Raw genomic sequence first — 27,067 nt, forward strand, 5'->3', positions numbered from 1 at the left:
AAAATTGGCTCAATGAAAGAAAATATCTACAAACAACATAATAAAATGTTTATACCTAGAAAACAGAATAAACTGCTATAGTTTTATGAAACAACAAAAGTAATACGTAAGGGATTTTAATAGGCATTTGTTGTAAGAAAACATACAAATGGCCAACAGGCACATGATAAGAGGCTTGACACCATTAGCTACTTGGGAAATACAAATGAGAACAAATGGCTGAAATTTAAGTCTGACAAGTATTGGAATCCCCTACACTGCTGGCAGGAATGAGGAAAGCTGCGGCCAGTCAGAATACTCAGGAGCAGACATTCAAAAAGTTAAGCACAGTGTCACAACAAGGACCCCAGTAATCCATGCCTGGGCACACATCCAACAGAAATGAGAACTTCTGTCTGCACAGATACTCAAAAGGCAGAAATAACCCAGATGCCCCAATGAGCAAATGAATAAATCCATCTGGTGGATTATTTCTGGTCATAGAAAGAAATGATGTGTCAATAGGTACCACAACATGATGGACCTTGGAAACCCCACGCTCAGTGACAGGCCAGACACTAGACCTTCTGTTACCTGACTCCATTTATGTCTACAAAACCCAAACCTACCAAGATATTAGTGACTGCCCAATGCTGGGATGTAGGGTAGGTGGGTGAGTCTGAGTGTATGTGCATGTGTGTATACTTACAGAAAAGACATGGTTAAACTGCCTGAATTCTTTCTAAGATAATAAAAACATTCTAAAATGGAATGTGGCACTGCTAAACAGATTTGTATCTGTGAATGCACAAAAACCCACTAAAGTGCAATGCTTTGACGATATGGTGTATGAATCACATTCCAGGACAGGTGCTTTTAAAGTCGTACCAGAAACCTGCCAGAGGTGTGCAGTGACTGCACTGCACAGGAATCTCCTACCAATCTCTCCCTAGTTTGTACAACCCCCACTTCTCCCTGCTACTCACCATGGAAACCAAACATTCTTGGTCATGTCATTATTTGGGATAATAGAGAAAGGGTCAAGAAAGAAACAGAAAAGAAGTGGCCAGAGCTGACACATTTCTCACTAGCAATTTCCTTCCTGGTTGGTACATGCTGCTCGTGAATTCATATTTTCCTCTTCATTAGAAGGTTGACAGCAAGGAAGCCCTTAGGTAACTAACAGGGTGCAGGAGGTTGGCAGGTATCCATGACAGATCACAGAGCAGCACCTGGAATCAGGGAATGCAAAACCCTTGCCAATTACAGTTGTGATTAAGTGCCAGCTTAGAAATAATTAACCTGTGAACCACACAGAGGCCCAGATGAGAGAGGCCCACAGGCTCACCGTGGCGATGCCCCCTGCCTCCTGGTAGGCCACATCCATGACATCGGGGGTGCTTGTGTTGAGGAAGAAGTAGCCAGAGCCTTCTCGGACGTGGAGTTCTGCCTGGAGAATGGAGATGGTGGTAGGGGCTGGGTTGGGTGTGGTACAGTCAGCGAGCCCAGGTGAGTGGAGCCGGGGCAAGTGAGCACTGTACCTGGACTTGAGGATGGTTGTAGACAGTGATCTCTTCAGGGCTCACTCTCACATCCTCCACCAGAATAAGCTCAAGAGAAGCTGACACAGGCACAGGAGACTCATGCTGAGGGGACAAGGCCATCAGGTCTAGGAGGCTGACCATCTCCAAGGGGACATTGCTCCCAAGCCCAGCTGCATAGCTACCACCCCGAGGCCTCCTCACCCCAAGCCAGGCATGGTGAACTGCAGCTTCCTGCAGTCCCAATGCAGGGGGCGGTCATCATGTCCCCCTGAGTCACTTCCCATCTCTACCCCAGAGAGCCAGCTGTCGTGCCCACACCAGGTGCTACCGATGGGGACTTGGGCAGTGACATCAGGGAGCAAGGAGGGCCCCTGGGGAGAGTCTTCATCACTGGCTCACAGAGGACAGGGGCCCCTCTCGTTCCCCTGGGTGACACACATGGCAACGTGTCCCTGGTGAGAGACTCCTGGGCTAACCATATGTTCACGCTTTTCAGCACCTACTCTGCAGCATGTACCATGTTGGGCACAAGCTTCTGGGAGGTGGGGTGGGATGGACTACGCTGACACAAGGTTGCAAAGATGGAGCCAGCCAGGGAATGGTGGAGAGGGTGGGTCACCCAGGTGACAGGAGCAGGACAGTATCTGAGAAGGAAAGCAGCTCTCTGGTGAGTAGAGAGCTCAGGGAAAGAATCCCTGAACGGGCCTGGCACTGTAGCTTACTAGCTAAAGTCCTTGCCTTGCACACCTGGGATCCCATATGGCCACCGGTTCGTATTCTGGCTGCTCTATTTCACTTCCTTTCTAGTTCCCTGCCTATGGCATGGGGAAGCAGTAGAAGATGGACCTAATCCTTGTGACCCTGCACCCACAGAGGAAACCCAGAAGAGGCTCCTGGCTCCTGGGTTCAGATCAGCTCAGCTCTGGCCATTGCGGCTACTTGGGGAGTGAACCAGTGGATGGAAGATTTTTCTCTCTGTTTCTCCTTCTCTCTGTAAATCTGACTTTCCAATAAAAATAAATAAATATTAAAAAATCCCTGAGCAATATCAAAATAGGAGAAGTCAGGGCACAGGAAGCCCGACAAGGCAAAGACCTTACATTCCTAGATCCTGTGGTCTGCAGGTACTTTAAGGCCAACAAAGCTACTTGTAAGCCAATAGGAACACAGAGAGAGACAAAGCCACCAGGGCCAACAGCAGGTGCACCCTCCTATGGCCATGTCCACTTAGTACCGCACTCACTGGCCATAGGATCTACAGAAGCTCCTGCCTAGGAGACAACTTAGGCCCTGACAGCTGGATGGACCACCCCAAGCACCCCCTACTCAGAACCTGCACTTGTTGGAGCCCTCAACTGCCATAGGGTGGTTGTCACCCAGCAAGGATTATACTGGAAAACTTTCCTTTTCCACATTGAATACACTTGCTTCCCCCCACCACCTGTGAGGTGTAGCTCTGCTGAGGGACCTGAGGGATGCTGCAGTGAGGTGGTCCAATGGGCAGTGATTTGTGTGCATAGTGATAAGCACCTGTGTGTGTGCCGGCATCTTGAACACCACAAGCATGGAAGACAGAGGGGCTCTGAGATAGGGCAGGAGCAAGGTGCTCCATGCCCAGAGTTCAGGGTTTCTCTTATAAAGTCTGGCACTGCAGTTGTTCCTGAAGTATAGCTGGAGACTAGATGGAGGATAGGAAAGGCTGGCATTCCAGGCAGTGGGCACTGTGTGTTGCCAGGTATGATGGTGGGTGGGATGTGGGGAGGAGGGGGTGCACAGGAGTCCTAAGTGACAACGAGGTGACCTCTCCTGAGGGTCTGATGGCCACAAAGGTGTTAGCTGGAACCTGGAAGTGGCAGGGTCAGACACACTTTCCAATGGCTCATCCTAGGAGGGTGTGTGGGTAGAGCACATGGCAACCCAGAGGCCCACCCCCAGCGTATGGGGAAGTAAAGAGGTCTCAAAGGACGCAGAAGCCCTTCCCACCTGGCCCAGCAGCCCTGCCACCCACTGGGGCCTGGGGAAGTACCGGCTGCTTTGCTCTGGCTGCACTGAGGTGGGACTGCTGGTAGCCAGCTGCAGTGGCTGAGATGGTGGTAGCCCCTGAAGCTTCATGAACCACAACAGTCTGCAAACCTGCTCAGAGGAAGAGGAAAAGAGAGGCTGAGAGTCGAGTCAGGGCTGTCACTGGAGCCTTATCTCCTGGAGACTGGCAGTTTCTAGTCAGGAAATTGAAAACTGAGTTTGAGCAAATCAGGTACACCACAGGTATTCCCAGGCCCTAAGCAAAGTGCCATTAGGTCAAGGAGAGGCATCCAGGCCCGGCTGTTGAGGGTCTGTGACCTGGCCTGGCAGCCAGTAGCCAGCAGCCAGGTCTTAGAATCCCTGGGGCTGCACCTGGAGCCTCCATGCAGAAGGAAGCCAGCAGGTAAACTGGCTGTGCACTGACACAGCTATGGATACTTGTCTTGGAGAACTGAGCTCCCCCCATGCATCCACCTACCTTGGCACACTCACCCACCAGGGAGTCACTGATACCCACTCCTGCTCCAGACCCTCAGGCCCCCTTGCCTGGCTCACCTTGAAGCTTCTTCTGGCCACTCCCATCATCCTGGGACACCAGCTGCATGGGCAGGTCAAGCTCGATGCTGGCCAGCCATGGCCGCGTGGACTCCCATTGGATGCTCAGAGAACTGAAGTTGTCAAACTGGCGGCCCTGCTCATCATAGGCAGCCAGGTCCAGCAGAGGGTTGCGGTGGCTGGAGACAGGCACCTGTGAGAGGCAAAGGTCAGGCAGTAGGGCTATGATCTGCACTGGGCATGGCCACTATTAACCACACAGTGCATCCTAATGCAAGCCAGCTGAGTTGTAGGCTCTCAGGGGTCTGGGTGAGGAAATGTTGACCATAGCCCTGTCCTTCCTGGCCTCTGGCTCTAGCCATATGTATGAGGACCCCAGCTACTTCCCAGTAGTGGTAGCAGGTATTTCTGTATATCACAGCAGAGGGTACAGCCGGCTCCTAGAAGGAGGTTTCTTTCTCTGACTTTCAAATAAATAAATACACAAATATTTACCAAAAGGCTATACTCATTGGACACTTCCACTTGTGACTTGGGGAAAGTCACTGGGCTCCCCAGCCCTAAGTGCCCTTTCAATGCACAGCAGAAATCAGCAGTCCAGGTGAGGCTGGCTGCTGAGACCCAGAGGTACAGCCCAGAGCCAACATGGCTTTGGCTCAGTGGGCAGCAGCGATGCCGCTCTCCCCACGGGTTGCTGCACTTACCACCTGCTTGTTCTGCTGTAAGAGTGGACAGGACAGGTCCAGCTGTGGGCTGGCATACACAGGCATGAGGGTAAGCCTGGATGGAGAGGCGCACACAAACTTCACCACAGCTGGCTCCACGGCAGGGAAGGGGTTGGTGAGGCTGGGCTTGTTCCCCACAGAGAGGGCGATGACCTGGTGGGCAGAAAGGTCCATCAGATTCCCCAAGTGTGGGCCCTGCTCCCTTTGGAGCTGAACCTATTTTGCCTTTTGCAGGATGGCTGTGAGGATGACCCCTACCCCCTGACCCCCAGGGATAGATAAAAACCATTTCAGGTGTATGCAGTAGAGCATTTCCTCAGGTGGGAGCCCCATGAGCTCCCACCCTCACATGCCAGCCAGAACCTCCTGCTGTTGGTACTGCTGCTGCTGCTGACATGGGAGAAGTAGATGGGACATTTCCCCAACCTGGAGGACAGTCCATGGCTGCATCAGCCAATTTTAGGCTCCTGGATGTTTAAATGAGATTTTCAGGCTGATGCAGCAGTTTGCATTAGAACCGGGTACAAGTGGGATAAGAGATGTGCAGAAAATGAAGCAGAATAGGAACCGGAGCCTGGGAGGTAAAGGTCAGAGGAACAGAGGCTGGGAGATGGGCCTCTGAAATCAAGGGCATTGGCCAGGCTTTCAAGTGCCCTTTCAAGTGTGTGCCTCCTCCAGGCCACACACTTCTGGTGGTAATGAAGTCTGGCCTACAAATCCTTCAGGCTCCCTGACCACGAGGCAGGGCAAACAGCAGTGTCCTCCTCAGGCAAATGTGCTCAGAGCATCTGAGTTGGGGAGGTCCTACAGGTGATCCCGCTTGGGTCAAACTTCCAGAGTCCAAGGGAAAGAGGAGCCAGGCCCTGGAGCCTGCGCAGCAGCTGCCACATCCATCCATCCTGCCCCATGAAGGGTCAGGTCACAGACACACATGTGCCCACTACTTGGCCTCCAAAATTTCTGTTTTTTAGCATTTAAAAAATATATAATAATTTCATATACATAAAATACTGAGGTTTCAAGCTTCTCTTGAGAGCCCTTCAAAGATGATATGGCAATGGCTGGTTCTGTGGCACAGACACCACCTGGGAAGTCACATCTCATGTGGGAGGGTCAATTTCCAGCTGCTCCTCTTCTGAATCAACTGCCTGTTAATGTGCCTGAGAAGGCAAGGGAAGATGGCTCGAGTACTTGAGCCCCTGTATCCATACTGAAGACCCAGATGGAGTTCTTGACTCCTGGTTTTAGACTAGTTCAATCCTGACTGTTGCAGTCATTTTGGGAGTAAACCAGCAGATAGGATACTCTCTTTCTCTTCCTCCTTCCCAATCTCCCTCCCTTTCCTTATAACTCTTTCAAATAAATAAAATAAATCCTAAAAGAAAGTGTTAACCTTTGAATCTACAATCTTACACATGAAGGCCACCTGACCCTGCAGACTTCCAACTCTGTGGTCCCTGAGCCTGAGCCCTGATTCCATATCATGCTGGGCACTAGGACTATGAAAGCTGAGGAAGAGAAAAGGCTAGCCTGAGGCCAGCTCAAAGTTGCTGTGGATCCAGCTGCTGCACCTGCTCTGCCTGCCTGGTGTTCACTCAATCACTCCTCCCTGAGCTTTGGTTTGCCTGCCTGTTACATGAGTACAGCTGGAGCAGCAAATGGCTCAGAATGAGACAAAATGGTACTTGGGACCATGACATTTCAGCCCTCTCTTTGGACAGGGTGGTCTACGGGCAGCTGCTCACTTACCTGTTCACCTAAAACCCGACAAGTTACAAGGATCCGATGTTGTTGGTAATTGCGAGAAGCGGGGGGGCCAAAGAGAGCCAGGCTGATGCTGCTGGGGTCCTCAGATGTGATGTTTCTGAAGAACTTGGAAGGCTCCAGGACCCAGGGTCTGGGGCCTCCTTGGAACACCATCTCCTTTGAGGAACCCAGGGTCACCAAGGCAACAGAGGAGGGGTCCACAGCCTGTGGAGAGCAAAGGAAGGTGACTCAATCCTGACTTGGCACGGGCAGGGCTGCGTTGGGCAGCACTGTCTTTCTACCTGCAACACTTGGCACCAATGGCTGTCAGGGCACAACACCAAACCACACAGATACTACACCCATGCCATACAGACACATCTGTGACTGGGAACAGACAGCAAGAGACTCCAATAGCTCAACGCCCAGATTATGGAGAGGACTGACAGGTTCTAATGCCCCCACACTGGGAGCGCATGCCTAGGGCAGTCTGCCGTCTCAGCCCCTCTATGAGACCAGAAATGTCCTGCTGGTTTGTCTCACACGCAGATGGAGTTTGAAGCATCCCATGCCCATCCAGTGGCAACCTTCTTCTGTCCCTTCTGCTGGGGCACAATCTGTAGCTCCCACATGACTGTAGCTACCCCATGGGGCTGGTGTCTAGGCTGACACACTCTTCTGAGCCCCTGGGCCCTCTGCTCTGCTCCTTCATCCTCAGATGGCCTGTGTTCCAATCCGCCCAAATGTGAAGGGATCTGTTAGCCCAAGAACCTGAAATACCATAGGACCTTTGTCCCAATTCTATGGTCCCACAGGGACCCTGGAGGGGACCAGAAACACCTTAGTACTGATCTCTGTTGAAAACCTCCCTTAACCCTGCAAAGCTGAAGTTCCTGCCTCTGCCAGGATGAGGCCCTGCCAGCTGCCAGGTGTTGTTGCAAGTGAACACCTGCCATCAGTACCCACTGCCCCACTTGGGAGGCTTTGCCCTCCCACAGGGAGGGGGAGCTGTTCCCAAAGCTCTCCTTTCTCCCAAATACTTCTGGAGAGATGAACATATCAGCGCAGGCCTGGCTCACCTTGAGGGGCAGGTGGGCGGCGACTGTGATCTTGGCTCGCAGGTGCACATGGCCATGTGTGTAGCTCACAAAGATTGTGCTGTGCCCCTGGGTCTCGGCTTGCACCCGGATGCCACTACAGTGTTCTGGCCCTGGCGGCAGCCGCCCTGCAATGAGAATAGAGTGGTTCCTGGGAATTGGCCTCACACAGTAGCTCTGACTCACACTGATTCTACCCTCACAGCATTAAGCATAATTCACATACCATAGAGCACAAGCAGCACACAAGCACACAATCCATAGGGCTTTTTTCCCCCTCCACATACTGATTATACTTTGAACAAGAACCACAACAGGGGCCAGTGCTGTAGTGAGGTGAGGTAAGCTGCCACCTGAGATACCAGCCTTTCATATTGGAGTGCAGATTTGAGTTCTAGTTGCTCCACTTTTAATGCAGCTCCCAGCTAATGCTCCTGGCAAGATATTACAATTCAAGGGCAGTGTAAGACATGCCCAAGTATGACTCTGCAGCCTCTTCCCCTGACATGTGACCCAACAGCAGGTCTTCTCCCTGTGGTGGCTCCAAGGTGGCAGCTGTAGAATCTAGGTGAGACTAGACACGCCAAGTGCTTACCCCAGGTTTATCCCAGCTGACAGCTGGTAAAAGCACACGAAGGGGAAGCTTCAGAGCGGATGAAGGACAGGGCACAAATGCCTTCCTCCAGGCTGTTGCACCTCTCCTGCCCTGAGCCCACTGCCTAGGAATCTGGCCCGGACCCCACTTCCCAGCATCCACTCAGCAGTACAGGTTCACCTGGCAGTGGCTGGAATACGCCCTGGTTCTCCACCTCCACTGTCAAGTCCGAATGGGAACAGTCGCTCAGGGTGACCATCTCGCTGGTCCCTCCGGGCACCAGACCATTGATCCTCAGGGGCAGCTCCAGGGTCTGGCCTACTCGTGCCTCCACCTGGCAAGGGACGAACTCCATGCTGCTGGGCTCAATCACGTACACCTGGAAAATGGGAGATGGCCTGGGCTCAGCAGCCACCCTAGCAAAGTTTTGGCCCATTGCTAAGATCCATTACAAAGTGCAGTGAGCACAGGAGGGGGAGCAGGCTGAGTCAGGAGGAAGTGATGTCAGGAGTCTCCAGGTGAAGCTGACCTAGGAGCTCCGCCCTGAGAGCTACATCAGGGGATATACACACTGCCAGTCACAGATGATCTGTGCAAGGGGCATGGGCCCCACACCTGCTCAGCACATAGCAGGACTATCAAGAAGCCCAGCATGGATGCAGTGTGGTGCTCATGATGGGGTGGAAAGGCATGGGACCTGGGAGGCAGTGTTCTGGGTCAGGCAGGGCCTGAGCTATGAGAGGAACTCAGCTCACTGTGGCTGAGCTGGAGACTTTAGGGGTTTTCATCTCTCTGCTCTCTACATATAGATTAGCAGCTAGGGAACCAGTGGGGAGGCTGCAGGAAAATCACTGGGACCAAATGATGACAGCTTGGCATGTGAAAATATTTTGAACAGACAGCTGTCAGGTGGACTGATAAAGTGGAAAGGGAGCTTGAGAGAATTAGCAACATCTGCTAATGTTTGTGTAGACCAAATACCCTCAACAGTACCTGCTGATGCTTCAGTATCAACCTTACCCAGTGGGGCCTCTTCAATATCAGAGCTCACTCCCTGCTCTTCCCTCTGACCTCCTTCTGGGCAGCACTATTGCACTTCAAGAAACTGGCCTTGGAAGGCTAGAGATGCCAGGACTACAGCCAGAGGAATCTGAGTGGGAACCAAGCAGTCAAGCCCAGAACTCGGATTCCAAGCATGACCCACATGCCACTTGAGAAGCTGTCCTCAGACACAGGCTGAGCAATGGGTGACAGATGGCACTTTCACCAATAGGAGGAAGATGGGGACAGAGGACCAGCTGATCTCAGTGTATCCAAATACTGGACAATTAAGCTTCACGTAAATGACATCCATTGATACTTCTCTATATGAGAATCTTAAAAGATTGAACTAACATCAACCCATGTCCCAAATTCTGGAAAAGAAGACTGAGACACTGTGGGACTCAATTTCTGCCAAAAAGGAATAAGGAGGTGATGACAGAGCAGTGGGTCAGATCTGGGGAGGGGAGAGGCTAGTAGAGGCTCGCCTGCAGGTTACCACCCCAACCAGCTGTCCGTCTTCCTCAGTGTCAACAGCCAGGAACAGCGTGTAGTGTATTAAACATCTGACTTTGCACCTAAATAGTAAAGAAGGGAGAGGACTCTGGCTTGTCCATGGAAGCTGAGGGTCTCCTCTCCATGTGAACCTACCACTGTGCCACTTTCCTGTCTGTAGTTCATTTCTTCCTGATGACTCTTAGAATGACTCTTTGTTGATCGTGTGTCTTTACTGTGTGTGCTGACCCTCTGATTCCATTGTGGCTTAGATTGGGATGCTGTGTTCATTATGCTGACAAGGCCGTGAATGCCTCAGGGATAGGTACTGACCTCCTCTTTGACCCCAACAACACCAACACCATGGACAAAGGATTATTTCTGAATGATGCCTGAGAGCTGGTTAGGAGGGGCAGCTGGGGATCACAATCCAAAGAACCCCCAGGGTGGTCCTGGGCCTGGGCACTCACCTTCATCTCACCAAAATGTAGTGGGTTCTGAACATCATGTGCCTGTATTACACTAAGTCCGGTGTCACCACCTGTGGTCACCACACCCTTGACAGTGACCATGGCAACCTCAGAGATAGAGGAAGACCAGCTGAAGTTCCCACTGCCACCTTGAGCCTAGGGAGGCAAAGCATCATAGGATCAGCCACCTGCTTTACCCCTGCATAGGAAGCCAGAGGGAACCACTCCCCCAACATACTCACTACCCACTCATTCAAACTCCTATGCACACCCAGTCACACAATCACTCGTTGACCTATTCACATTCACCTACTCATCCTCACATACATACATCCAGTCACACATGCTCATCTGCACACATTCACACTTACACTTATTTATCACCTACACACCCACTCATATGTTCACCCGCTCACACTCAATCATCCATACCTACATACTCACACATGCTCACCCAGTCACAACCAACTGTTTACATCTCCACACATCTACTCATAGTCCCCCAGCCACATGCCCCCACACTCACATACACTGCCACATCCCCACTCACATTATTTGTGCACACACTCACCCTCACTTATTCTCATATGCATACATGTACCCACTCCCACTTTCTCACATACAATCATCAAGGTCAGTGACCCCAAGTACAATGATGACAGCCAATATGTGGCTGAGGCTCCTTTTGCCCTGCTTTCTCCTCTAGGTCTCATCTCTGGTCCTCACCCACAAGGGAACTTTATGACTGACAAACACAAACACACATCCCATGGCAATGGTCCCAGAACCCGACGGAAATGCCCAGAGCTGGGGCTGCGGGAGGAAGAAGTCCCAGGCAATGAGCCTCCTGTGGGATGCTGCTGCCCTGTCAAGACGCAAGCTTGCATCACATGCCCTGCCCGCCTCTAGTCATCTGTGAGGAGGGAAGTGCAGCACTCCCTTCCTCTAGCCCTTGAGCCCTACAGCCAGAAAGGAGACACCCTGAGCAGGTAAGGCAGGGGTCTCAGTGCAGGATATTCCTCACTAGTCCAGGAGAACTGTGGGAATGATAGCGACTGTGCTGACCACAGGGCTTGACCCATCTGAAGTCAATCTCTGCCAGCTGATGCCAGATGCAAACACAAACTTGCATGGCAGGGTAGGCCACATTCTATTCTTGTATTTAAATTTTTTCTGAGTGCATTTATATTACTTTCTGAAAGCAATATTCTCTAGAAAAGTGAAGCTAAGTGGAACTCAAATCTGTAAATCAGTATTTACTGAACTTTTTCTTGTTCTATTCTACATCTGGGTTTTGTTGTTTTCCTAATCAACATACACTGCTGTGATAAAAACTTCAAGGAAAGATAGAAATCTCAATGCTTCTAATTCAAAACCCTCTCCAACCACTGGAGAAAAATACTTAACAAGTGACAAAATAGGCAGAAAGTCACAGCCCATGGAGACATCCCAAACACTGCGCCCAGGGTGGGGTCTCACATACCTTGATTGTGTACTGATAGGCACCTGCCTTTGGTTGCCAGGGAAACGTCAAGATGCTGGGGTAGAGGGTGATGGGGGTGTGAATGTCCACCTCCTGCTGGTTCCACACAGGCACTCGTAGTGTGTGCACCCCTCCGTCCTACAAGGGGTGAGGGTGCAGCTTGTCATGACAACAACCAGCTCATGGGCATAGTGTGTTATTCCATTAGGATAGGCCACAAAGGGTGTTAATTCTGCATGTGTAGAAGCCAAACAGCTCACAGCCCCTTGGGTCCCCAGGGGAGTGGGGTGGGGTTGGGGGCAGCCTTCCACAGCACTATAGTGGCCAACCACGTCAATGCTGTTTGACACAGTGCTCAAGGTAGGTGTGGTTCTCCCCGCTTTCCAGAAGGGGAAACTGGGGCTTGGGGTACCAAAGTTACATACCCAATGTCCCCCTTACCTCAAGCTCTCTTCTGTAAAGTCTGCTGCTACAGCTGGAAAAATAGGGTGCCCCCGCCCATGTATCACTCACTCAAATGCTACTCTACTGAACTGACCAGCCCTCAAAATACATTCAGAACACCAAAACAGACCAGGGCAACGGGGGCGGGGCAGATCCAGGGTGGGGAAGGCAGCTCTGGGCAGGGCACAGTCAGACACACAGGAACCACACTCCTCTCCCAAACAGTGGCTTCCACTCCAAGGAGGCACAGGGAGGAGGGCAAGAAGAGGATGGTCTGGCTTCTGGAAACAAAACAGCCCCAAGAGCAGAGAAGTACAGCCAGGTGAGCTGGGGGCCCTGGAGGCCTGCCCTTGGAGGAATACTCCGCAGGTCAAGGGCCAAGGGCTTGGATGAGGGGAGAAGCTCACTCGCCTGGTCCACCACTGAAGTGAGAGCTGCGTTGATGGCTGTCTGGCCCTTGCTAATGGCCCTAATGTGATGGTGAGAGCCATTCTGGGATGACGAGAGCACCTCGAAGAACTCAGGAGGCAACACAGCTTCAATCCGGATGTTCTGGAAGGTGAGGCAGGAAGGGAGACAGGAGCTTCTGGGCAACTGAGGATGAAGGAACTTTGCAAGAAGCCAGGGGACCCAGAAACAGTGGCCAGGGTCCCTCCGTGATTCCCAAAGGCAAATAGACAGCTGGGCAATGCCATGGAACAGCCCCCAGGGTGCTCTGGCCAGGCCCCGGGCCACCCTCTAAAGGCACCCCTATTGAAGCTTCATGTGTGACTCTTGGGATAGCTCCAAGCATCCATGTTGCCTTCTAGGCCCAGAGGTCTCAGCAAGAACTGGGGTCAAGTACTTGGGAGGTCAGGAAAGGGGCCCTGGTTCTCTGTGGAATAGGAGGAGGACAATCTCAGCCTCAGAGACCCCAGGCTCGGTGAAATAGGGATAGCGGGCAAAACCTCCGTCTGTGGCCCCCTCTTCCCTGCGGAGACATCTGCCACAGATTGAGGCAGAGTGCAGGCTTAGGCTCTGAAGACAAACCGGGCCCCATAAGAATCAGCTGAGCAGACCTAGGGGCATCAGTAGCAGGCAGAGGTCCGGGGGTGGGGGTGGGGGACTCTCAGGTGCTCTGGGGACTGCTATTCCATTCAGTAGCTGCTCCAGGAGACAGCCCCACCTCACCACCATCAGAGCCCAAGCCAGAACTCACATCCGACAAGTAGACCTTGTTACTGGACTTATCAAACACTTCGATGGTGATTTCATACAAGCGGCCAGTCTCCAACACCCACCTGTCACCTGGATGCACTGTGAATCCTAAAGACAGGCAAATGGGGAGCCTGAGCATGCAGGCCTCGGGGGCCAAGGGGAAGAGGAAGAGGATGAGATCAAGTGTCACAGGTACAGAGTCCCTATAAGCCCCACTGGTAGACTCCACAACTGCCCATCTGGAGATCCTCTCAATTGCTCACCTGGAGACCTCACACCCACCCTCCTGGAGGGCTCCATCATCTGGCCTCATCTCTGGAGAAGCAGTAGATGCCGTAAGGGTGACCTGATAATCACCACCTATCTAAGGCAGTCAGAACCTGAGCCCATGTCTGCCCCTCTAACAGCCCCTGCTCTGCCTATTCATTCACATCCTCAGCAGGTGGACTCTGAAACCTGAACCAAGTGCCCACCCCTCACACACTCCCACCTCTTTATTCTGCACCCACATGTAGGAATGTGTCCCTTTCCCTGTTGCTGCCTGTTCCCCACCCAACCCCCAAAATACCCTGTCTTACTGTCACCCCACCCCCAGCTCAGTCCCCAGCATAAGCTATGCAGACAGAAGGTGTGAGCAAATCTTTCTGAACCAGTAAAGCTCCTAAGACACCAGGGGCCAACACCTTGTCACCTTTGGTTTGCACCAAACTATCCCTAGGTGCTAACAAGAGCAAATATAACACAGGGGTGCATTCAACAGGAGAGTCCCCTCAGATGCAAGGAGGGTCACACATGCACCCTGACCATCTTCCAAGCTGTCTTCCACTACTGCAAGCTCCTCTGCTCCTCTTAAGTGTTTCTTCCACCACTCAGCCAAGCCACCTACTGTCACATGACGCCAGAATTCTCTGAGGCTGAGCTATCCATGATGTTCCATGCTCCAAATATCTGTAGCAAAGTTAAGCCCAGGTGAAGCACTGGCGCATCCCTCTTCCTATCCCATCCCTCTTCTTGCTGTCTTCCTCCTGCCTGACTACTCTGGCCTTCGCTTGTTTCTGCACATCCAGGAGGGGACTGGAAAAAGTCAAGGCCAGGGGAATGTGGGCCTTGCAGGCGGATCACCATTGCTTTCCTCTTATGCTGTTAAACTCCCATGAGTACTAATGAAGGCCTAGGGGGCTTATACTCACCAAGATATCCAGGTTCCACCACGTAGATAGTGCTATTGGGTAACCGGGAAGCCCCCTGCATGCGGATACCTGAACGCTTAATTAAGGGACAAGACACAGACAGTGAAGAGACCAGTGGGAACTGGAAATTGGCTCAGATGACTTCAGTGTCATTAAGACATCACACATATATACAAGGACATGCCAAGGCACTGCTCAGAATCACGGGCCACATGGCACTCCCTGTAGCAGCAGAAGGGATGCTCTGTGAGAACAGTGAATGAACAATGACCATGGGACACATGCAGCCTGGGGGCTGGTGTGGGACTAGCCTCTGCCAGGGCCATGGAAGCTTCTGGAGGTAAGGAATGTCTCAATCCCTGGGGACCTTGCCAATGAGTCACCCTCAGGGGGAGCGATGCCGCTCCAAGATGCTCTCTCAGTGCTCCCCAGCTTTCAGACTGTGGAGGGGAAATGGGGCTATTTTTAGCCTTGCCTAGGTTGCAGGGAGAAAAACAACTTGAGTTGCAAAAGGCAGAGATGACAGCCTGTGGCACACACATGCACACAAGGCCCCAGAAAAGGATACTCCTGTGGCCAAGGACCAGGCTGCTCTGTCCCAGCTGCACCGCAGTGACCAGTGACGTGTCCTGAGCCAACACAGCCACGGGCCGGGCAGGGTCTCCTTCGGGGCTGGGGATGCTGTTCTGAAGCTGCAGCTCATACTGATCAGAAGGCATGGAGAGTTCTGAAAGTCCGGAAACCCAAGAGAACAAGGACATGTTAGAAGCCCTGGACCTTGCTGGTGGCACAACTGCTGGCCTTTTGTAGTTAATATTTTAAAATCTTTAACATGATTCTCTACACCTGTGGACAAAACTGAGCTTCCATGAATTTTCAGAGGCAACTAAGTTTTGGTTATCCTCCCCTCAATAAGCTGCCAAAAAAAAAAAGAAAGAAGAAAGAAAAAAAGAAAGGAAGGAAGGAAGGAAGGGAGGGAGGGAGGGAGAGAGAGGGAGAGAGAGAGAGAGAGAGAGAGAGAAAGAAAGAAAGAAAGAAAGAAAGAAAGAAAGAAAGAAAGAAAGAAAGAAAGAAAGAAAGAAAGAAAGAAAGAAAGAAAGAAAGAAAGAAAGAAAGAAAGAAAGAAAGAAAGAAAGAAAGAAAGACTTTGCAACTTCTGGCCAAGGAATATGTATCACCTCCTTGAGAAGCACTGGGCCATTAACTGTGGCTGCAGCAACAGTGGACCCTGCTTCTGCACCTGGAGACCTGGGGCTGGGTCCCAATGGTCCCATCCACCCTCCTGGCATTCCCAAACAGGCTCTGGGTGAACATCTGCTGGATCTACGCATTGGACCTAGTGTCACCAAGAAGCAACCTAGACACCATCCTGATCATGCCCTGATTCTCCCAGCCCTGCACCACATTCAGAGCCTTGTGTGGGAAGAGGTTTTGCCCAACCTGGGCCAGGAGGCAGGAGCACTGCCCAAGACACAACAGCTCTCCAAAAGCCACTGTCCTCTCCGCCTGTGGGCTGTGGCCCAGAGCACTGTGGATGAAAATGGTGGCTTCTGGCAACGGCCTTGGGATGCCTCATGACCGTGCTGGTGTCTCATGAGCATGTTTCTCCCCTTGGCCATGACAACCCTGGGAGCAGATGCCACTGACACCCATCTTCAGTATGGCAGACAGAAGAAAGCCAAGGGCAAGAAACTGCTAAGAACTGGAATGTCACTGCCAGAAACTGGCCCTCTCCCCAACCCCCTCCTAGGTTCCCACAATTCCCTGACATTCATGTACTGACCCTGTAGATGCGGCCACCTCTGAGCCCCCTCCACCTAAAGGGAAAGAGGACACAGGGAACCACAGGCAATGTCCCTGCCTGCCACTCTGCTGTGGGGCCCATCTCAGGGCCTTGCCAGGCAGGGGCCCAGACCAAGGCTGCTGGAGAAGGTTTCAGGTAAAACAAGCAAGTGGCCTGTCTCCCAGCCTCGGCTACCTTCCTGTGCTCCTATCAGGCCTGCAGCAAAACCTGGCAACTGAAGCAAACCTGGGGCAGGACCCGTTAACATATGTTACCCAATACAGGCTAGAACCAAGAGGCCCCTGGAGCATTAAAGCCGGTTTCCTCATCCCTAATTAGGGAAGCCCCACCTCACAGGGTGGTGATCCATCCTGATAACACACCAGGTGTTCAGAAGGCAGTGGCCTGGTGGTATGTCCAGAACAAACATCATAAAACCATTAGGCTGCTCCATAAAAACCACACAGCCTGGTGCAGCCCTAGGTTGTCTCTGTTTAAAATTCTTCAAATGAGTAGAAGACTTGTGGAACCAACCCCAGGTGTCTCTTTCCAGGCTCTGGGACCCCATACCCTACTTTTGCTTGTCTCCACTATGCAGAGATCCTGGAGGGCAGGGACCACACTGCACATCCCCCAGCCAAGTGTCACACAGGCAGGTGCATTAAATGTGTTTACAAGAAGGAAAGTGGCCTGAGCAAAGGAAAGAAAAGCAGACATGACCAGAATCAAAAACACAGAAAGGAAAGTGGAGACCATCTTTATAAAGAAGGAAAACCAACAGAGAAGAAACCAGAAAAGACTGATTTGGGGGCACATTAAGTGTCACCCCACCTCCCCAAGCCTCCCACAAGATGCACTGAGATGCAGGTCCCTGAGGTGACATCAGCCCCCAATACTTTGTGGCAAATGTCCTCAGCATGGCAGTGATGTGAATCTCATCTCAATTTTAGACATTTGGGGTGGGGAGCCTCCGTGTGTGTGACTCTCATCCATAATGAACCCCCTTGGGCTCAGACCTTTGCTTCCCCAAAGTCTCCATCTGGGATCAGCTTAAAGACAGAGCGACCAGGGCCATTAGTCACACAAGGAGTGTATATCATGCTACTGACTTGAACACTCCACGTAATGATGGCCAATTCTGTGTTAACAATTAGTATCATGATGTGGTGAGGGGCACTTTGTCTAGCAAAAACACCCGCATCTACAGTAGCAGGCTTCCATTTCCAACTCCAGCTTCCTGTTAATGTAACCCTGAGAAGCAGCAGGGATTATTCAAGTGACCAAGTTCTTGCCATCTACACAGGAGTCCTCGATTGAGTTTCCAGCTAATTCCTTTGGCCCAACTGCTACAAGCATTTGGAGAGTAAACCAGTGGATGAGGCAGCCCTTTCTCTCTGTCTCTCAAATAAATGTGTCGTTGTCTTTTCTATCTTAAAGACAGGGGGTGGAGGGAACACCTGTCATGATTCCCAAGCCAGGGACACACCTGTAATCTTTCCTTGCCTGATCTTCTGCACTCTATAGCGTATGGAGGTCCCAACCATCAGGTAGACGTCATAAGCTGGGTTCAGAAGGATGTTCTCCAGAATCAGCAGCCTGACTTCAGCAGGGTGCACATTCTTGATACAAAAAGAAGGCAGAAATGGTGAGCAGGGATCAGAGCAGGAAGGGGTATGGCAAGGAAATTTTAAACTTTCAGTGTGTTCACACAGGCACAGGGAAGCTAAAGGTGAGGCAAGAAGATGTCACTAACACACCTATCCTTTCAGGCCCCTGTCTGGGTGTATGGCAGATGTAATGGTCATTACTCAAAGCACATAAGTACCCCACAACATCCTGTGTGCAGTATCTCCAGTTCAGACCATCACAACCAAGCCTAGAGGAGAGGGTGGAACCAGGCATGATTGCATTGGATGCTAGGCCCACTGGAAACTCAAGTTCTCTCCCTACAAAAAAAAAAAAAAAAAAAACAAGTCCATGTGGGGCTCCAGCCCTCCTGAACTGGAGAAGTACGATGGGCAATGACCTTTGGCCCCTTCCCCTATCCATGGTCTCTGCAGCAGGAAAAAGACCACTGGGTGTTCCATTTAGCAAGCCCCTCCAAGTTTCTGGAGTCATCAGGGGCCTATATCTTTCATTGTCCTTGGGCCACTTGGAAGCTCCATGAACTGCTGAAAACCAAGGCTGAGACAATGGTTTCTGTTCACAGAAAATACAAACGCTGTCACTGTGGAGGCAATGGGTTACTGGGCAGCTCTGTATCCCTCTACAAAATCAGCCCAGCCTCTTCCATAGCCTCTGCAGGCATCTGTACTTCGTTTCTTTTTTAGAGCTGGTGGTAATATCTTAAAGGATTCTCCTTTCCAATAAAAATAAATAAATATTTTTAAAAATTAAAAAAAAAAAAGGCTTCTGCACTTAAGTGCTACCTTTGACATGAAAGTAGGGGGCGGTTGGGGTTGGGGGGAACCACCCCAATCATCTATTGTGACCCAGGCCCCAAGGCAAGTACATTCCAGCACAGCTGCAGAAAGGATACCTGAGAGCTACCAGGTGCTCTGAGTTTCAGGTGCTTGGATGCAGCTTCTTCTCATGACAAGGGGGACTTGGCAGACACAGCCAGTCCCCAAGAATCCTACAGTCCCCTCAAAACTGGGAGCGAGCAAATGTTCAATGACTCCAGAAACAATGTTCTCCAAAGTCACAATCTCCTCTCCCTAAGTCATGGCACAAACAGAGCAAACCCATGCAGATGTCTGAAAGCCTCCCCAGGACACACCATACCCACAGGCGAGAGCAGCAGGCCCACCAGATTCCACCCGGGGCCCACCTTGTACACGGCCTCCTGGATACGAGCCTTAAGCTTGGAGCTCCCCGTCTTCATCCCAGCCACCAAGATGGTGTCGCCCTGCTTGGCTGCCTTCTCCATCTCCGAGATGTAAGAAGGGGGAATGTATGTGGACTCCAAGAACGTCAGGATTCTGGAAAAGGAACGAATGGTCTAAAGTGCTTGTCAGACCTGAACCCACAACAAAACATTTGCCAGCCATCCAACTGGGCACGGGTGACTATAACATCCTATGCCAGAATCACCAGTGCCTTTGCAAATGCAAATTCCACCCCATTGCACGCTTCATCTACAACAAAGCCTCGGAATTTGCACTTACTGAAAATGATGCTATATGATGGATTAGAAGGCCACTATCTTAGTCCAAATGGAAAAGTAGGCCCGCAGAGGTTGGGCAGCAGGTCCAGATCCCAGACCAGGCAAAACAGCATCAATACTTCCCATCAGTGCCCTGAGGGAAGCAGTGGACACTGGCCTGTGTACACTATAATGAGAAGGACCCTTCCCAGTCTCTCCCCTTGGGATTCACAAACAAGCCCACATGAAAGCAATCTGTTGGACACACTTCCCTTCTCTACAGGATCACGGGACACTGAGCTATTCTGTGATTTATTTCCTTGCCCAGTTGTAGCAGGCATCATATGCTGTCTTTAATAAAGATCCAGGACAATCCAGTTATAACATGCCGTGGCATCTAGGACTGCAGCCAGCATTCAGCTCACGTACCGAGTTGCCAGGAAGCCGGAGGGGGCTGCTCGTCACAACCAGGAGCTAGCATCCCTGGAACATCCAGTGTGCACCAGACTCAGAGAGGGGTCCTGAGTGTACACCTGAAAGCTTGCCCAAGGCCCCTCAGAGGGGAGCACAGCACTTACTTCTCTTCCTGCTTCATGGGTGGGCCGGGGGTGGGGAAGGAAGCTTGGATGCATCAGGTTACTTAAGCAAGTCCCCAGGCAGGAAGCATCAAGGCTAGGACTAGAATCTGGGTCTACTCCTGGTTTTACAAAAACAGCAACTCCAGAGCTGGTCCAGGAGTTAGGTAGAAGATGACAATCTTAGCCCTCAGAGAGCTCTGAGCCCAGCAGGGCAGTTCAGCTCACACAGCATCAAGCCATGGGGGATGACTGTCCTGGACCCAGCTATGAGTGTAAGCAGCAGTGCACGAGGCCCAGCTGTGCCCCCAGAGTCTCCTCCAGCCACACCAAGACTTGGGAAGGTGCAAATGAAAAAACTAGATTCCCAGCTCAAGCACTCCTAACTATAACAAGGTGAAAAAACAGCTTCAGTAGTAAGGCCCCAGCACACATCATCCCATCTAAATAACCAGAGACCAGCCTCAGCAGCAGGCCAAGTGGAACTGTTGTATGAGGCAGGAGAACAAACACTGTCATTTCAGTGACACTTCTGCCGGACACAACGATGAGTCCAGTCACGAGGGGACAGCAGATAAACCAAAGGGAGGGACGCTACCCAGAGACCACACTGTCACTGTGATGTCAATCAAAGACCTCCAGACTGACCCAGGGCAAGACCAGGCTAAGATTCCAAGCTGAGTCCTCAACACAGCCTCAGTGCCAGGTGCTGTGTCACAAAGAATACAACAGAAACCCTTGGCTGAGGTCAGCCTACTGAACACTCCTTGTGCTGTGGCCAGGCATGACCTAGAACTCTTTTGGGAGGCTCAAAATGTTATAGAATTTAAAAAACACTTTCTGTCTTGCCCTGAAAGGAACCACACTCCTTAAAAAGCTATTTAATGGGGGTGGATGTGTGGTCCACCTGTGAACATGCGGCTGGGGACAGGTACATCCATTTCACAGGGCCTGGACTCCAGTCTCAGCTCTGCTTCGAGCCCTGCTCCCTACCGATGAACATCCTAGGGGCAGTGCTCATGGCTTAAGCACTTGGGTCCCTGCCACCCACGTGTATGCGTGGATTAAACTCTGGGGCAGCCCCAGTTGATGCAAGCACCCATCATCTCTATCCTTCCTTCTGATATTTTCTTTCAAAGAAGTGAAAGTAAGTAAAATATTTCTTAAAAGCTATTTAACAAGGCATGATAAGTCACAGGACAATGGGGTTAACAGTTCTTCAGGTGCACCAGCCAAAGGAGCATACCACAGTGTCAACAAACCTCCACTCTGCCCAGACAGCCTATGGCAGCCACCACCTGCCCAGCTCCTAAGCACAGGGATGCCCACAACTAAACTTTCCACACAGCCTGGGCAATAGCTGTTCCTGTAGCCCTCCTGTGACTTGCTGCTGGAAGTGCTGCTTTCAGGGGCCACACACATGACCCCTATGCCCCAAGACCACTCATGATTTGTGGCCATCTGCAGAGATGATATCTCTGCCTACTGCCCAAGAGACAAACTACAGGTGCCCATGCAACCCAAAGAGATGAGACCTGCCCCAAAGTCACTGGAACGCTGGCAGACATCCTTGCTGTCAGCCCTGTGAATGCACCCACGAACTTCCCTCTCCCGGCTGCCCCTCTTACCGCAGTGCGTTGTGAGAGTCCGAGAACCCATTTGCCTCTGTGTCCTTCACGATCGTCCAGTCAAAGACCAGCCCTGCCAGGGTGCTGAAGGTGTTTCCTGGAGGAGCAGATTCAGCAGGGGGTGGGGGGGAATGTGACCACCGGCAGGGCAGTCGGGAGCATCTGTCACTTGCAGGATCTACCCTCAGTGCCACCCCCTGTAAACAGGTGCCCAGGCCTCCATCTCAGAAAGAATAGGCTATGTGCTTACCTGACTGACTCAGAAATGACCCCAATCTAGGAACCAAAGGTCTAACTAACCCCTCCAAAAAAAAACCCAGATGGGCAGCAGCATGTGTTAGAGAACACTCAGAATAATCCACTGGAACATGTATTCATGACTGGTGGGGTTTTAAAATGACAAATTGCTGTGACCAGCATGATAGCCTAGTGGTTAAATCCCCACCCTACAGCTGCCAGGATCCCATATGAGCGCCAGTTTTTGTCCTAGCTGCATCACACTCTGCTGCATGCTTGTGGCCTGGCAAAGCAGTCGGGCCCATCACAGGAACAGTTCTGACTCTTCAGCTCCTCCCTGACAGAGAAATCACAGTTACTGGGAAAGCCCCGGCAGGCACTCACCTTCTGAATCCAGGGCCTGAATCTTCAGCTCCAGAGGGGAGTCTTCGAGGTAGAGCTCGCGGGTAGTAGAGACGATCTGAATGCCATGGATGAGATCCACGATGGCATCGCAGCGCAGCACCTGCCCCGTGGCTGCAGTGACGGTAAGGGGTGGTCAGCACTGTGGACAGCGCCTGCCCCACACCCACCTAGAGGACCCTGCAGCCAGGCAGCTGGTCTTACCCTGTGGTGAGGACCAGAGCAATCGACAAAACACCAGCGGAAAGAATTCAATTTCCCCTGGACAAACCAAACCACTGCCTGGAAGAGCCCTTTTGGGAGTTAGCAGGGGCAAGTCTGGGAAGGGAGGGTCTTAGGGACATTTTCCTGGTCCATCTGCTACTTTTGCAACTTGAGCTCCAGTATTGAAAGGAAGGAGGGAAAGTAGAACAAAACAAAACAGAACAAAACAAATAAAGCTACCCCCAGGAAAACTCTAGTTTGTTAATGGTGCAACCATTAAGCCCAGCGATAAGGGGGACAGTCAGTTAGTTGAGCCTTGTCCCTGAGCTGAGAGCACAAGTGACATTGCTGTGACATCACAGAAGACGCTCAGCTGTCTACAGGATGGGGTGTGTGGACACACAGACTTTTTAGGCCTACTGCAGAAATAAAGGGCATAGATGACATTTCCTGCAGAACTTGCAAGTGTAAGGATGGCAGCAAGTGATACAAAAACTGCTCTCATCCTTCTATAGCCATCACATGAAAATATTGGGCCCTGTTAATCCTGCACGGCCTCCGTGGATCAAAAGCCTTAAACACACTCATCTGCTGGGATCCGGAAGAACCTCAAATTATTCTCTGTATAAAAATATGCACTATATTTTAAAATTTTAATATTCATCATATCTGAATGGTGGAGAGACTCAGAGGTCTTCTGAAACCCACTGGTGCACTCCCCAGCACAGTTAGGAAGGGCTGGATGCAGCCAAGCCAAGGGACCAGAACTCCATGCGGGTCTTCCACATGGTGTCAGAAATCCAAGCACCTAGGCTTTCACCTGCCATCTCCAGGGTGCACATAAGCAAGAAACTGGACTGGAGGCAGAGCCAGGACTCAAACTCAGGCACTCCGATACAGAATGCCAGCGTCCCAAGCAACACCTTAACTTAATCCTCTTCACAAACTATTTGAGATATAACCCAGATATAAGCATGCAAAGATGGACTAACTCCCTAAGATACGGGAATGCTTTTAGGACAATCTCCTGTGAGAAATGTTGTCAAACATTAAAAATAACTCCACAGTAGATTGGAAAACATCGTGTATGGTAGGTGAGGAAGCCACATGATAGGAAATCACATGGTTTTCAAATTCTTTTATAACCAAGATACAGCAAACTGAATATGGAGAAGGGAAAGGGTGGCTGCCTTGACTAGGAAAGCTTTCCTCTTTTTGACCTTGTATGTATTAAGAGTTTTAGGGGAACAAATAACAATTCGAAAATGCAGAAAGCCAGGCTGCCCAAAGGCAAACACCACACAACAACTGACACCAAGCCCTTACTGACGTCCTCTGCGAAGATGATGCTGGTCAGGCGGGCAGGCTGGGTCAGGCGGGCCTGCACCACTGCCTTCCGGGAGCACTGGTGCTCGTCGGAGCCCAGCGGCTCTATGCTAGCCACCTCCGGCCGAGTGGATGACCTGCAGCAAGAAGACCAGAGCTCAGTCTCTAGCAAGTCTAGCTGGGTCCATGTCCGGCTCCCCACCCAGGGCTCTGTCCCAGACCCATGTGTGAAAGCCAGGTAAGAAAGCAACCTCACTCCAACTTTACACCTGAGAAGAATCATGAGGCAGAGGAGGGCCCTCCGACATGAGCTCCACAGAGCATGGGTCTGAGCATGTGGTCCCCACACAGCAAATTCCACAGTGGGCTGACATCAGCAAACAGCCCAGCTGCTCCGCACGCAGCCATAGCCTGATGCCACTCTAAAATGCAGAAATAATGCATCCCAGGGAATCCATTCCAAGATCCACACAGTGGCTGCCTGAAACTGTGGATCACACCAAACCCTATATCTACCCTGTCTTTTCCTGGATGTATATATATCCCTCATACAGTTTAGCTTATAAGCAGGCATACCAACAACTAAGATGAAACAGTGTAGCTATATCCTAAGATTTTATTTAAAACTCATCAGCTGACTATCCTTAGGTTTTCCATTGTCTGTTTCAGAGAGTGGTGACTACATGTCCCTAAAGGTGCAGAAAGTTAAGAGGCAGACATGTGGACAATACTGTGATCCTCTGTCACTGGGAAAACTGCTTGTGGCAGCCAGCAGGGCAAGGCCTGTATAAGAACGGATGTGGCCATCTTTGCTGACCTCCAGCCCAGGTCAGGCACAAGGATGCCTACTGGACAGTACTTCTCACCTCCAAGAGCTCCCACAATTCCCGGCTGTGATGATGACGGCAGTCAGAGTCCCACAGAGCAGACACTGGGGCCCAGGAGGAGAGCAGGTGGGCAAAGGACTCTCAGCCAGACAACATGGCCATGTACCAAGAACGGGACTGTGGGGCAGGATGATGACTGGAAGCGAGCTGCCTGCTGAGTAGCCATTGCTGTCCCTGCTCACTGGTGTGGTTCAAAATCCTTACTAAGAAGCCAATTCCACAAAGGAGTGTGTTGCTTCAGCAATGCTGCTACTGAACGTCACATGTCCCAAACAGCACTGCACACACTCGCGGCATTCATAGTTACAGGGAGTCTTAGTGACAAAGCACCGTGAACATGTGCTCACAAACCACAGGTCCTCTCTCACAGCTGGAGACACTGGGAAATCCAAGTCCAAGACACTGACAGCTTTGGGGACTGCATGACTTCTTTGGCTCCGTCCTTGCTGTGTGGGAAGAGCCAGGGAGCTCCCTGCACTCTGTCCCATCAGCATACTAAGGCCATTGGGGAAGCTCTGCTCTGTGGCACAGGCACCTCCTCACATCATCACCTGGGGGCGCTAGGAAGACAGACAGTTCAGTTCAGTCCGGGGACACCTGCTGCAAGGTCTGAGTCCTGAGGCTACCTCCCAGCCCTAGTCAGGCTTTCCACAAGGGAGGAGCAAGGGCTGTATCCTCTAATCAACTTCTTAAGCACTCAGGGCTGATAAGAGAGCAGTAAACCCAGCCTGAAAACAAGATAAAGCTGCAGCCAGCTGCCACCCCCAAAAACACCAGGCACCAATCATGTGGGGGAGAGAAGAGACAGGACTGGCATCCAGCATCTCAATTACTTCCCTCTCACCTCTGATAATGCAGTCACAGGACAGCAGCTCTGTCCCCCTGTCCTGCTCCCCGCTATGAGTCAGGACTTTGCATCTCCAGCAGGGGGGCGCTCATGGCAGCTGTGCACATGAGGTTATGATCCTGGTGGGCTCTTCCCAAACCTGGCAAAGCATTCTCTTGGGTCACCTGACTTCCTTCTCAGACATGCACAGGGGAACCTCTGAGAGGCACAAAAGACGTTCTGGCACTGACCTATCCTTAGGATAGGGCCATCACTGAGCCTGCCTTCCTCACAGCAGTGTGGAATATCAGATTTAAGAGTGCATGAAGAGGCCCAGCGTGGTGGCGCAAGTGGTTAAAGGTCCTCGCCTTGCACGCCCAGGGTTCCCATATGGGCGCCGGTTCTATCCCGGCAGCCCTGCTTCCCTTCCAGCTCCCTGCCTGTGGCCCGGGAAAGCAGTCAAGGACGGCCCAAAGCTTTGGGACCCTGCACCCGCGTGGGAGACCCAGAAGAGTCTCCTGGCTTCGGATCAGCATAGCATCGGCCGTTGCGCTCACTTGGGGAGTGAATCATCGGACGGAAGATCTTCCTCTCTGTCTCTCCTCTCTGTATATCTGCCTTTCCAATAAAAAAAAAAAAAAAAAAAAGAGTGCATGAAGGGCACGGCAGCGTGGCCTAGCAGCTAAGTCCTCGCTTTGAACACACTGTGCTGGTTCTAATCCAGACAGCTCCTCTTTCCATTCAGCTCCCTGCTTGTGGCCGGGGAAAGCAGTCAAGGACAGCCCAAAGCCTTGGGACTCTGCACCCATGTGGAATACCCGGAAGAAGTTCCTGGACCCTGGCTTTGGATCGGCACAGCACCGGCTGTTGTGGTCACTTACGGAGTGAACCATCAGACGGAAGATCTTCCTCTCTATCTCTCCTCCTCTCTGTATATCTGACTTTCCAACAAAAATAAAATAAATCTTAAAAAAAAAAGTGCATGAAGAGGTCCCAGTACAGTGGCCTAGCAGCTAAAGTCATCGCCTTGAATGTGCCAGGATCACATAGGGGCGCCAGTTCTAATCCTGGCAGCCCCATTTCCCATCCAGCTCCCTGTTTGTGGCCTGGGAAAGGAGCCGAGGATGGCCCAAAGCCTTGGCATCTTGCACCTGTGTAGGAAACCTGGAGCAAGTTTTTGGCTCCTGGCTTATTGCTTCAACATTGGCCTCTGCGATCACTTGGGGAGTGAATCATCAGATGGAAGATCTTCCTCTCTGTATATCTGACTTTGCAATAAAAATAAAATAATTTTTTTAAAGAATGCATGAAGACATGCTTTTATAAAAGTAGAAGCATGCACCAAACTCAAATGGAGGCATCCTGGGCCATAGGGGTAGATGGAACCGGGGAGCAGGCAGCAAAGGGGAGTTTATCCTTTATCTATAAGCTTTTATTTAAGCACAGCTCAGAAATACACAATGGTCACACA

General features: G+C 51.3%; 1 protein-coding gene across 1 annotated transcript in view; it reads right to left on the reverse strand.

The window, feature by feature from the left end:
* Positions 1 to 27,067, reverse strand: part of NUP210 (nucleoporin 210) — a 62,295-nt gene that overhangs the window by 24,278 nt on the left and 10,950 nt on the right. The window contains exons 2-20 of the mRNA XM_040994265.1: positions 23,884 to 24,020; positions 22,336 to 22,467; positions 21,715 to 21,811; positions 19,197 to 19,347; positions 17,853 to 17,985; positions 15,152 to 15,310; positions 14,584 to 14,652; positions 13,395 to 13,501; positions 12,608 to 12,748; positions 11,753 to 11,890; positions 10,270 to 10,425; positions 8,444 to 8,642; positions 7,651 to 7,796; positions 6,575 to 6,796; positions 4,805 to 4,978; positions 4,101 to 4,293; positions 3,550 to 3,656; positions 1,521 to 1,625; positions 1,328 to 1,429 (exon numbers count right to left, since the gene is read on the reverse strand). Coding sequence (XP_040850199.1) covers positions 1,328 to 1,429; positions 1,521 to 1,625; positions 3,550 to 3,656; positions 4,101 to 4,293; positions 4,805 to 4,978; positions 6,575 to 6,796; positions 7,651 to 7,796; positions 8,444 to 8,642; positions 10,270 to 10,425; positions 11,753 to 11,890; positions 12,608 to 12,748; positions 13,395 to 13,501; positions 14,584 to 14,652; positions 15,152 to 15,310; positions 17,853 to 17,985; positions 19,197 to 19,347; positions 21,715 to 21,811; positions 22,336 to 22,467; positions 23,884 to 24,020 — 2,668 coding nt within the window. The remainder of the gene's footprint in view (positions 1 to 1,327; positions 1,430 to 1,520; positions 1,626 to 3,549; positions 3,657 to 4,100; positions 4,294 to 4,804; positions 4,979 to 6,574; positions 6,797 to 7,650; positions 7,797 to 8,443; positions 8,643 to 10,269; positions 10,426 to 11,752; positions 11,891 to 12,607; positions 12,749 to 13,394; positions 13,502 to 14,583; positions 14,653 to 15,151; positions 15,311 to 17,852; positions 17,986 to 19,196; positions 19,348 to 21,714; positions 21,812 to 22,335; positions 22,468 to 23,883; positions 24,021 to 27,067) is intronic.

The sequence above is a fragment of the Ochotona curzoniae genome, unplaced genomic scaffold, assembly GCF_017591425.1.
Source record: "Ochotona curzoniae isolate NIBS_2020 unplaced genomic scaffold, NIBS_Ocur_1.0 contig_908, whole genome shotgun sequence".
Taxonomy (NCBI): Eukaryota; Metazoa; Chordata; class Mammalia; order Lagomorpha; family Ochotonidae; genus Ochotona; species Ochotona curzoniae.